The 13,061-nt window shown below is 41.0% G+C and overlaps 1 protein-coding gene across 4 annotated transcripts in view; it reads left to right on the top strand.

Moving 5' to 3' along the window:
• Positions 1–10,963, top strand: part of becn1 (beclin 1, autophagy related) — an 87,106-nt gene extending 76,143 nt beyond the window's left edge. For all 4 annotated transcript variants that reach the window (XM_058755870.1, XM_058755866.1, XM_058755867.1 and 1 more), the window contains 3 exons: positions 3,274–3,334; positions 6,937–7,079; positions 10,631–10,963. In XM_058755870.1, coding sequence (XP_058611853.1) covers positions 3,274–3,334; positions 6,937–7,079; positions 10,631–10,799 — 373 coding nt within the window. In that variant the 3' untranslated portion in view covers positions 10,800–10,963. The remainder of the gene's footprint in view (positions 1–3,273; positions 3,335–6,936; positions 7,080–10,630) is intronic.
• Positions 10,964–13,061: the final 2,098 nt, after the last annotated feature.

Here is a 13,061-nt window from a genome sequence, read left to right as displayed (position 1 = left end):
AAACGGAAGCATATGCCACTCTTATATGTCCAGTTGCATCTCCCCCTGTATGTCTCTCTAAGGGAACCACAGCACTGGCTTGTGTACCTAGTGGGACATACCTTTGATGTTTCTGCTAATGGCAATGGTATGTTGGCAGAACCTCAGGAGGGCACACAATGAGGATGGTCCCAGAGCCCATCCTGGTAGCAGTTGATCATTCAGAGATTGTCCCTGATGCTGGAAGGAGCAGTTAAAGACAATTCTGCCTTTACCATTGTATCGCACCATATGGTGTGGAATGAAACAAGACTCTGCTATTTTGCATTCCTCCTCTTCAGTTATTTTAGCCAAATGCCCAGCTGACTCCAACTTCACAATTTCAGTACAATTTCAGCCTTCACTGTGTAAGGATCTCATGCCAGTCTGCACTTGGTGCTTTGTAAACTGTGGAGCACAGCCTCTTTACCTGGCATAGTGTAGTACAGGGATAGGCAACATCGGTCCTGGAATGCCGATGTCCTGCAGAGTTTAGCTCCAACCCTGAAAAAATAAAATAAAAACTCAACTGCCTGTAGCCATAGTAATTCTGAAGACCTTGATTAGTTACACTGGGGAACTGGGCATTGAAATGCTTGTGACAAGTCTCAGACTTACAGAAATTTTAACAGGACTATACACAAATATAGTAAACATGACCATATACAATTAGGCACAGACAGGTGGAGGGGATTGGTATATCAAAGTGATGTGCTATTTTGTAGGTACAATAAATGCAAATAAGTGGCAGTAAACAAATATTTGAGAGTCCTGAGTAAGAGTACTGAGATAATAAATACAAAGATGACCGTAATTAATAAAATGACACAATACAACAAATACAATAAAGGCAGAAGTAACAAATACAATAAATGCAGAAGGTAAAAAGTATTAAAATTAGTATGTAGACCTGAGTGAGAATAGTGAGGTAGAAGTTACAGTGTCCGAGGTGGCAATTAGTGTCAGAAGGTCAGTTGTTTCAAAGCTTGATGAAGGACTGTTGGCTGTTAAGCAGTCTGATGGCTTGAAGATAAAAGCTGATAAAAGCCTGGTTGTCCGTGATTGGATTGGACATGGGCATCTGCTGGACTGCATTGAAGCAAATAGATCGTGAGCAGGGTGAGTGCAGTCCTTGATGATGCTGCAGGCCTTTCTCAAGCAGTGTGTCTGATAAATGTCCTACAAGGCCAAGAGTTTGTGTCCAGTGATGAGCTCAGCTGTTCTCACCACTCTCTGAAGAGTTGCTGTACCATACAGTGATACTGCTGGTTAGAATGCCCTCTATGATGCAGTGGTAGAAGTTTGACATGATGTCAGAGGAGATGCCAAACCTCTTCAGTCTCCGCAGGAAGTAGAGACACTGGTGGGCTGTTCTCACTATGGTGTCTGAGTGGAGACTCAAGGAAAGGAAATGTGTACACCAAGGAACTTGTAGCTCCTGACTCTCTCTACTTCCACCCCATTGCTGTGAATGGGGATGTGACCACTTCTCTGTGACTTCCTGTAGTCCATAATCATCTCCTTGATCTTGTTGACATTTAGAGAGATTATTGTCAGCACACCATTCTGAGAGTGCACTGACCTCATCTCTGTAGAATGTCTCATCGCCATTGGTGATGAGTCCTAGGATGGCAATGTCTTGAGGTCGTCTGGTAAGGAGGCAGATAAAGGCACATCACATGCTGAAAGAGATCATGAGGGCTGCAGTGGATCCATCTTTCCCTGGAGAGATCACCCAAGCTGTGTGTTGTGGACAGCAGTGGGTCCCCTTATTAGTCATTTGCACATGGACTGAATTGTTGTTAGGATGTGAGGCATCAGGTCTGACCCAATTTTGAGCAATGTCTTCACCCAGTCTACAGGAAGCAATAGCAAAGTTTGGTGTGACATTGCTGAATTGTCTGCAGGGGAAGCAACTCAGGAGTACTCGTTAACTTGAGCTGCTGCACTAATAGTAGAATCACTCTCTGACCTGTTGTCAGGCACAGCATGTGCTTCCATGGTGTTTTGACCATTATAGAGAAGCACCTTGACCACTTTCAGTATGACTTTTGGTGAACTGTTAGGTCTGTCAAGGTAAATCTGGGTAGGTGGCAGACTTACCATAAGCCCTGGAGATGTCATTGGAGTCATGATAAACTCTTTGCAGACCTTTCATGGATACTTGAGGTTGCAGGTGTCTACCACATAGACCAAACTACATCTCCAGCAGTGCTTTACCTCTTTAATCCAGATGATAGTCTGGATATCGGTCAACTTATTGAATTGACGCATCACTTCATAGAGATCAGCTTTCCTGTACTTCGAAGAGTAGACCATGGTGCTAGCAATGCCAAGGTTTTTTCTTAGTTATGTCATTTTTTTTTTTTTTTCCATGGAACTTATGTATACAATCAATATCACACTTCTGCTTGTGTTATATAGATCATGTATGAATAAATATATCTGCAATGATCTTTAGCTGCTGATGTTATCAGGATTTAGTTTATTGTTAGATAATTCTATATATGGTAAATTATGGCATTTTCCATAAAAATTAATTGGTTTGTTAGTGTGTGATGAGAAATTGTCTGAAAGTGTCTGAAATTGTTCCAAGATGGCAGACGATAGGACTTATATAGGGTGTACTGGCTACTTTATAGTATAGCAGCTTAAAGTTGTGACACTGTCACACAGAACACGTTTTAAACCGCTCGTTACAGCGAATGTTACAAAGTAGTCTAAAAATCTATTTCAGTTTACATTTGTAACATCGTTGCAGCATTCTGTCAATGTAAGGGCCCATTCACAGCAAAAATGATAACTATAATGTTAACTACATTAGCATCCTACATTAGCATCATGTTAACAACTCTGTTTTTACTAAGCTGGTGCTGTAATTATATTCTGTGAATAATAGATATGTGGACTTCTCTTAGGGTTAGAAGTCTCTTAGTTATAATTTTAGCGTTATCATTATAGTTATCGTTTTAGTGCAAACAGGTCTTATGTCTATAGGAATTTTAGCTTGTTTTTAATTCTGTAAGTTCTGATGTAAGTTTTATAGATGTAGCTTGAAAGCTTTACACATTCCAGACTCATTTGTCAACTTATTAGCTCAAAATCGTATAGTACATCAGAAATAGAAAGGAATATCCATTTACTGTCGGCAAACCCGATACAATGCATCTAATGAAGACAGCATAATTTTCAAGCCATTGCAAAGCCAACATGATTAACATAAATTATGAAAAATGATGTATGTTCTTTTTGCAGATATCGACTAGTTCCTTATGGAAACCATTCCTATTTGGAATCTCTCACAGATAAGTCCAAGGTGGGTGCCACATGTAAACTTTGAACAATATATGAAGGAAAAGGAAAAATTATTTTATAAGTGCACAAGGTGAGTTTTTGAGCAGCTGGTGAAGGGTTTCTGTTACGAGCCAGGGGTTTTGTTTTGTTGTTCCCTCCTCCTTTTCTTTGTTATTTGCTCTCTGCTGTCCTTCTAAATGTAGGATTCGCGATTGGCTGGTTGAACTGCCGGATTTGAACCAATCATGGACCGTGGCCTGTGATATAAGAACCAGTGTGGTTTGTTTGTTTGTTTGAGTTGCTATTGAGTTTGTACCTACCTAAGCTACACTTCAACAAACCTACGAACCACACTGGTAAGAGTACAAGGTGTCAACAACACTCAAGGGCAAAGCCCACCAACACAAAAACTCAAAGTCTCCAATTTCCTCTTCCTGTCACTGGAGCAGCTTATATCACAGGCCACGGTCCATGATTGGTTCAAATCCGATTGGTTCAATTCAAATGCTATCGAAGGTACGGGAACAGCCATCATCGCAGTATGTCGTTCCCTATTCAGGGAATGAAGGGTACATACGTAACCGAGACATTCCCTTTCATAGGTTCACTTATGCTGCAATAGCGGTTGCTATGGGAACAATATACCATAACACCTTCACATATCTGATCAGCAGAAAGCCATAAAGTCTGGTCCTGGGCCATTCTTGGGCCAGAGCATCCACACCCAGAGGCAACGGAAGAGACAGTTAGCTGGATGATGGCATCACCAAATTCAATAATGAAATGCCTTTAACTGAAAATTGAGTGTTTAATCTTGTCATTTTACATTATTGACACACTATTTTCCTATTTTGATATTGGAAAGTTGCTTTGACACAATCTGTATTGTTAAAAGCGCTATATAAATAAAGGTGACCTGATCTGACTTGACTAGCTACTCCCCAACACTGAGTCCTTGATAGACTGCCCACTCCCCAACACTGAGTCCTTGATAGACTGCCCCCCAACCTGTGAGGGATGCTTCTGTTGTGATCGTCTTGCGCTCCTAGCTGGACTCCCTTGTGAAAGAAATGGAGCCTCATCCATGGACGCAGAGTGCAAAAGCCTCCACGTGTCATCACAACTCTGTGGAATGGATGACACTGAGGTGAAATATTTTGGCTCTTGATACACTACTGGAATAGTCTCATGTGAAGCAGGCCCAGCTGAACCACAGGAGACGCTGCTGCCATAAGGCCCATCAGTCTGTGGAACAAACCTACTTGGACTAGGTGCCCTGGCCTGAACTGACAGAGAGAGGCTCGTAATGACTGAACACATGTGGGAGACAGACGTGCCCGCATCGTGCAAGAATTCAAGTCCACACCCCGAAAAGTTGTTTGTTGACACAGCAGCAGAACACTCTTTTGCAGGTTCGCAGTCCGAACGGAAAAACACGGTGTAACAGCTTTCCAGTAAACCGCTGCCGTTGGTAATATAAGTGAGCAAGTTCTAGGATGTGTACAAACAGGGTCCATGCAAGCGAAAATTGATGCAAACAAACTTCTTTATTTATTTATGCTCGAACAACGAAAGTCTCAAAACAACTTGCTGGGAATGTTCCTTATTTGCCAATGTGTACAATCAAAGTCCATACCTTGAAGACACAGCATAAGATTATAGTCCATCTTGCACGCTACTCTGCTGTGCGGTCAAAAACTGTGTGCTTCCCCATTACCAACACACACACCTGGTTCTTACACCGGTGCCTAATTATACTGTGCCTCAGTGCCACCCAGTGGCCAAGTAAAACTTTACAATGAATGGCTCCAACACACGGTATTGGTAAACAGGTTTGCACGCATGCGTCCATAAACTTTGTGAATATTCGAGGAGCCAGAGCCAGTCCGAACGGAAGAACGCAGTATTGGTAAGCTTTGTCCTCGAAAGCGAACCTGAGGAACTTCCTGTGTCCCTTGACAAACTGGATGTGAAAGTAAACATCCTTTAGATCGATAGTCACAAACCAATCTCCGGCTTGGAAATGAGACAAGATGAAATTTAAAATCTTGAATTTGCTCACTTTGAGCAATTCACCCTCACCCATTAGATCCTCCGAATCGGAGGCCGCTGTAGACAGCATGTCTTCATCAAACGGTTCACAACTAAAAGAAATTGAATTACAAGCTTCCGGGGTAAGCCGTAAATCATCATTGACAAAAACAACCGGGTCTACATAACGCTCTTCCAACGCTTGAACACGGCCCGGTGAGAGTGACAGAAAAGGAGTAAACTCCGTCGTCTCACTCTCCATGAGCTCCGGCTCACAAGCGTCACCCCAAACATCCGTCTCGTGCGGTGTCTGGGCAACTGCAGAAATGGAATGGCAGGGGTAAGGCACGAGTCCTCCCTTCTTCAAGAAGGAGGTGAGTCTAGAGCACAACACTTTTAACCTCAGGTTATCGCAGCGACGACAATCAGATAGGCCGTTCAGTGCCGCTTGAGCATGTTGGAGGCCCAACCATTGCACGCACCTGTCATGAGTGTCTTCTCCTGCGATGAACCTGTCACACAGATCGACGCATCTCCTGTAGGTCATCGTGTCCGCTTGAGAAGAGTAAACTGCTCTTTTTGAAATAGCAAAGAACACGACAAAAATATTTCCTACGGGCAACAAATAATCTGCTTCCTGAAGGAATGAAATCTGATGAAATCGCGCGTAGCACGCTGATATGAGCATACGTGACATTCTTGGGGCGGTGCTAAGCGCTACTGGCCACTGAAATGGCGTGATGGTATAAGGGCTGCAGACATTTGTCACACCAAAGGTGTTCCCAAAGTGACTGCTATTGCAGCATAAGTGAACCTATGAAAGGGAACTACATGGTTTGTGTGTTGGAACAGGGTAGGATTTAAACTCTGCAGGGCTGCGGCCCTCCAGGAATTTAGTTTAACACCTGTGTTTTAGAGAGAGTCTTGACAAGATGATTTGGTTCAAAAACATTATTTGTTATGCTGCTTGAAAGTCTCTTCACATCCTGATAGCAATCAAAGTTAAGTGCTCTAAATGTATTTAGATTTATATCGTCTGTGGAGGGTGTAGGACCATTAAATATTCATCCGATCATATCCCTCCTGAGGGCTATGATAGGCTGTCCTACCTGCCTACCTCTGCGCCCCTCTGATCACATAGTCATGATACATCATCAGCGCATTCTATTATGCTATTGCAGACTGAGCAAGAATGGAAGGCGTAATTATTATAATATAATATGCTTTGTGATGTAATGTTTTCTCACTGGTGAATGAGACACAAGGTAATCTGACAGCATTGCATTCAACCCTCCTCCAGTGCTGTCTCTCAGCTACTAAGAGGAAACATGTTTTTCTAGAATAGTGTTAAGACTGAAGTCTTTGTCTTGTGTGAATGTACATCATCAACCGGTTTGCCAAAAGTACTGTGCTGTTCTTGAAAGTAAAAACTAAACAAAGCCAGTAAAACAAATTAACAGGTCATGAAGAGGTTATTTGCATTTCCTAGTGGTCTAAATTCAATTATCAGGAAGACATATACTTTCCTTTAAAACTGTATTGGAGGAAATGTACTGTTAACATCAGCATATGTTTGCTTGTTTCCTGTTGTAGGAGTTGCCGTTGTATTGCTCAGGTGGTCTCCGCTTTTTCTGGGATAATAAATTTGACCATGCTATGGTGGCCTTCCTTGATTGTGTCCAGCAGTTTAAAGACGAGGTGGAGAAGGGTGATACAGGATTTTGTCTACCATATAGGTAAGAATGTCCAGAACACAAATTTATATAACAAAAATGGCATGTCATTATAGATCATCAGGCTTTTGCAAGATCTATCTAGTGATGACTAGCTGATTAAATAAGTTTGTAAAAAGATTAAATTATTTATCTGTACATTTAATGATTTTTTTTTTAAATTTACACAGCATTTGCACCTCCATATTGGCTGAAGTGAAAATAAATTTAAAACGGAATATATTTAGATCTGCTCACATTGCATCCAAAATTTTGTTTATACTAAATAACCCAGTCTCTTTAGTTCTTCATAATACTAAGAAAACCAATGTGAAGTCTTGATTTTATAATGCATAAAAAAACAATAAACTAGACTTTAGTTAGTTAGTTTGAGAAGTTTGCAGTATGCAAATCTACATTTTCAGTTTACTTTCAGTAGACACTTCTGGGTTGTCTCTCCCTACCACTCGATGACCACCCGATCAAATACTTCACTCCATATTCACTCCATGGCAAATGCTCTCAGTGACACTCCACTGTAAAAGTATTTAGTGTGTTTTTAAGTAATGCCAATCTCATGTATATAATAAAACAAGAAATAATACAACAGTTTTATTGTTTCCAATAAAACCTAAAAACTTTAGCACTTTAACACTTAAATTAGCCCAAGTTCATTAATTAGCCCATATTCTCCGTTCACTTAGGCTAGTTTTGTTGTGGACACAAGTTAATTTTGGGAATGACATCCTTATGTCGTGGCCATGTGATGTGAAGTCGTGGACTCGAGAGTCTATGTTGAGAGAATGACATTCTCGTGGCCAAAAGAAACAAACACGTAACTTGTGGCAACATGTAAACAAAACTGTGTGAACATAGCAACCTGAGATCATCAGATTATTATTTATTAATTAATTAATTACAATTTTATTTTAAATTAAGAATGACAAAGGCAGTGCGGCATTAAGACATGTATATTAGGCTACATTATAACCTATTATATTTCGCACAATGTGTACCTGTCACCTTGTGCTCATGACAGCATTCTAATAAAGTTTGAATAAATTTCTCCATCCTTCCTCGGCATCGGCTGTTTCTTCGGTTCACCTTTGGTCCTCCCTTTTTGGTTGTTCCTGTCACCTCGCGTCTTTACGAAGGTTGCGGAGGCAGCCCTTGCTCCACTATGTGAGCAGGGCATTCGCATCCTCAACTACCTCGAAGACTAGCTGATTCTAGCTCAGTCCCAGAAGTTGCGAACACAGGGACCAGGTCCTTTGACACCTAGCCTGATTGGGCCTTCGGGTCAACTGGGAGAAGAGCAAGCTCTCCCCTGTGCAGAGCATCTCTTTTCTCGGTGTGGAGTTAGACTCAGTCACCATGACAACGCGTCTCTCATCAGACTGCGCTCAGTCAATGCTGAACTGCTTGAGCTCCTTCAAGCACAAGACAGCGGTCCAACTGAAACAATTTCAGAGGCTCCTGGGGCATTTCGCATCTGCAGCCACGGTCACGCCACTCTGACTGCTTCATATGAGACTGCTTCAGCGTTGGCTTCATGACCGAGTCCCAAGATGTGCATGGCGCCGCGACACACATCGCGTGCCTGTCACGCCAATCTGTCGCCATCTTTTCAGCCCTTGGTCGGACCTTGCGTTTCTACAGGCAGGAATGCCCTTAGGCCAAGTGTCCAGGCATGTTGTTGTCACAACAGACACTTCCAAGAGACATGCTGGGGTGCCGTGTGCAAAGGGCATGCAGTTTCGGCTCCTGGACAGGTCCCCGCCTGCATTGGCACATCAACTGCCTAGAGTTGCTGACTGTGCTTTTGGCCCTCACGATGCTTCAGCCGTTGATTCAGGGCAAGCATGTGTTGACAACACAGTGACTGTTGCATACATCAATCGACAAGGTGGTCTATGCTCCCGCCGCATGTAGCCTCCTTTGGAGTCAGCAGCATGTGAAATCGCTGTGCGCCTCTCACATCCCGGGCCATCGAATCGCACAGCTGATGCACTCTCGCGGTAGGTTATGCTCTGCGGAGAATGGAGACTCCATCCCCAGATGGTCCAGCTGATATGAAACCGTTCGGTGAGGCCCAGAACTTCTTCAAGCCCTCTCTCTTCAAGCCCAGGATAATTTCCAATGATTGACATCAGTTTACTGCTATTTTGGTGCTGAATTAGTTAATGTAGGCTAACTACTGTGTAATGTTAATGTATTCGCAGTTTTATTGCAGTTTTACCTATTTAATAAATGGCAATCATACAATGTATCCATATAAAACACCGCTAATTAGCTACATGTTTATAGACCTAATTATGTTTACTAATATAGCCTAGTAATTACTAGCTGAAATAAAAAAATATATTTTAAATGCGTTAACTGGATAAAGAGGTAGGCCTACATAAAATGAAGCGTAAAATAAATAAGCTATAGGCTATATAGATATTAAACAAAAACAAGATACATAGTTATTATGGATTTCGGCACGAGATCACTGATATAGCTGTTCTTATAACATTTAGCCTAATAACAATAATAATTTATTCAAACTTTATTAGAATGCTGTCACGGGTCAAGGTAGTCTATTGACACATTGTGCGGCTATAAGTAGGCTATAATGTGGCCTAATATACATGTATTAATGCTGCATTGCCTTTGTGTTGTATTGGTTGTACAAGTCAATAAAGAGACATTTTGTAACCCAGAATCCACTTTACTGAACTTTCTCTGTGCATGTTAGCGTGCCTTTTCACACTAATATGCACAGATTTTCTTAAAGCAAAAAAAATAGTTTTTGAAGAGGGAGAAAAAAAATTTTGGTGAGGAAAAAAAATATCTTAGGACTTAGGCTCAGAAAGGATCTAAGACACTATCCCCTGGTTTCACAGACAAGGCTTAAGCCTAGTCCTAGACTAAAATGTAAGTCTGAGCTGTTTCAACTGAAAAAAACTTGCACTGACTGATCTTAAAATATATCAGTGCCTTTGTTTTGTCTCAAGATCCACACCAGTAATGTGTTTTTTCTAAGTACATTAATAAAAATGTATGTTTTTTACTAAGCACGTTTATAAAAATTAAATGTCCTATTTGAACTATGGCCTAATCCTGTCTTTAAAACCGGGCCTAAATATATTTTTTCTCCTACCTTAATTTTATTTGTATTTTTTTTGGTTCAGGGCTTCCGTAGTAAAGCACTTTTCACAATGAATGTAATTCCAAAACCACTTTTTTTGTAGGACAACACCGCTACCTAACACATTGTGAATTTGTTGCTCAAATGCAGTGTTAATATGTTAAAGTGTTAACGGAGGTGTTGAGATGCTCATTGGCACTCACTTCAACTGGTGGCACCCAGGCAACCGCCAGGTTCCTGGAAGTGAACCTGCAAGTGGTGGATAGCTGTTTGCAAAATTGAAAATCACAAAATGACCAAGTATCAGGCTGTTATTATCCAATTTTAATCAATTTGATTGGGCCAATTAATCTGCTAATATCTAATATTTGGTTATTTTGAGATGATCAGTATCATGTTTTTTGTGTTTGTACTTAAGATTCTGTTTTTCTTCTGTAATTAGAATGGATGTGGACAAAGGAAAGATCGAGGACACGGGTGGCAGTGGAGGTTCTTACTCTATTAAGACTCAGTTTAACTCAGAGGAACAATGGACCAAAGCCCTCAAATTTATGCTCACTAACCTGAAGTGGGGTCTGGCCTGGGTTTCCTCACAGTTTTACAACCGCTAGACTTGAGACTGACACCTGATCAATGACAGCAAGAAACCACATGAAATATTCACAGTACTAAGATGAGAATTTACCCAATTTAATTTTTTTCTTTATTTGTATGTGTGTGTTTTGTGTTTAACTATTAAACTCCATTAAATATCAGTTATGTAAATACCAGTGAATTTGTGTTTGGTATATTTTATTCGCATCACTAGGAATATTCAAGGTGAGAAGGCGATAGTGGGATGTTTTTTTTATCATATACCTGAATGTTTTATTGCCTAAAACTGCCCAGGGGTCAAGTGCAACTTTAATGGGAGTCAGTGGATTTATGTTGGTTAAGTACTTCAACTACAAATGGCTTATAGAAGATGAAAATTGTCTGCTCGTGATATTTATATTTACTTATACATTAACATTTATATTTACATATACTGTAAGCGGCCAAGTCTAATACTTTTTTAGCAGCTGAGGGATGCTGAACAGTGCTTGTAAATGGACGCGCACGCTTGAAATACCATTTAACTGGAATGTCCACACAAGATGTGTGATGGTTTTTACCACTTTTGTGGCACATTACTCTTGGTGTCTTGAGGTTTTGATGCCAGAAGATAGACTTTCTTCTCAGAGACAATGAAGCCAAAAGACTCTGCAGAGCATCTCCAGAATTTTTGTTTGTACACTCTTTTATAAAGTTTTTTGTTAGGGCGTGTTCAATACATTTCCAATATAGCTGTTTTTTTTAGCTTCCGTTATCTTCCAAGAAGCAGACAGGAGGCCTCAATGTACAACCTGAATTCCAGAAATGTTGGGATGTTTTTTAAATTTGAATAAAATGAAAACAAAAATAATTTCAAATCACATGAGTCAATATTTTATTCACAATATAACATATATAACATAACAAATGTTTAAACTGAGAAATTGTATGCATAAAATGAGCTCATTTCAAATTTGATGCCTGCTACAGGTCTCAAAATAGTTGGCACAGGGTCATGTTTACCATGGTGTAGCATCTCCTCCTCTTTCCAAACCAGTTTGAAGAAGTCTGGGCATCGAGGTTATGAGTTTGTGGAGTTTTGGCGTTGGAATTTGGTCCCATTCTTGCCCGATATAGGTTTCCAGCTGCTCAAGAGTTTGTGGTCCTCTTTGATGTATGTTTCGTTAATGATGCGCCAAATGTTCTCTATAGGTTAAAGATCTGGACTGCAGGCAGGCCAATTCAGCACCCAGACTCTTCTACTACGAAGCCATGCTGTTGTAATAGCTGCAGTATGTGGTTTTGCATTGTCCTGCTAAAATACACGTCATCTGGAGCGAAGCATATGTTGCTCTAAAACCTTTATATACCTTTCAGCATTCATAGTTCCTTCCAAAACATGCAAGCTGCCCATACCGTATGCACTTATGCAGCCCCATACCCTCAGAGATGCTGGCTTTTGAACTGAACACTGAACAAGCTGGAATGTCTCCCTCCTCTTTAGCCCGGAGGACACGGCGTCCATGATTTCCAACAAGAATGTCAAATTTGGACTCGTCTGACCATAGAACACTTTTCCACTTTGAAACAGTCCATTTTAAATGAGCCTTGGCCCACGGGACACGACGGCCCTTCTGGACCATGTTCACATATGACTTCATTTTTGCATGATAGAGCTTTAGTTGGCATCTGCAGATGGCAAAGCGGATTGTGTTTACTGACAGTGATTTCTGGAAGTATTCCTGGGCCCATTTAGTAATGTCAATGACAGAATCATGCCGATGAGAGATGCAGTGTCGTCTGAGGGCCCGAAGACCACGGGCATCCAACAAAGGTCTTCAGCCTTGTCCCTTACGCATACAGATTTCTCCAGTTTCTCTGAATCTTTTGATGATGTTATGCACTGTAGATGATGAGATTTGCAAAGCCTTTAAAAACAACTTTCCTCAACATCAAATTGCAAAGTATTCCTCAATATTTTATGCACTCTTTCACAGATTGGAGAGCCTCTGCCCATCTTCACTTCTGAGAGACTCTGCCTCTCTAAGACATCCCTTTTATAGCTAATCATGTTACAGACCTGATGTCAATTAATTTAATTAGCTGCTAGATGTTCTCCCAGCTGAATCTTTTCAAAATGTCTTGCTTTTTCAGCCCTTTGTTGCCCCCGAGCCAACTTTTTGAGACCTGTAGCAGGCATCAAATTTGAAATTAGCTCATTTAGGTCAGACAGCACTCGGTGTTGTCTGACTCCTTGTGCAAACAAAAATCTCACTGGATTATTACAATTAATGGCAAAG

Source organism: Onychostoma macrolepis, chromosome 20, assembly GCF_012432095.1.
Source record: "Onychostoma macrolepis isolate SWU-2019 chromosome 20, ASM1243209v1, whole genome shotgun sequence".
Taxonomy (NCBI): Eukaryota; Metazoa; Chordata; class Actinopteri; order Cypriniformes; family Cyprinidae; genus Onychostoma; species Onychostoma macrolepis.
Note: the sequence above shows the minus strand (reverse complement) of the source record. Positions and strands in the feature narration are given on the sequence as shown.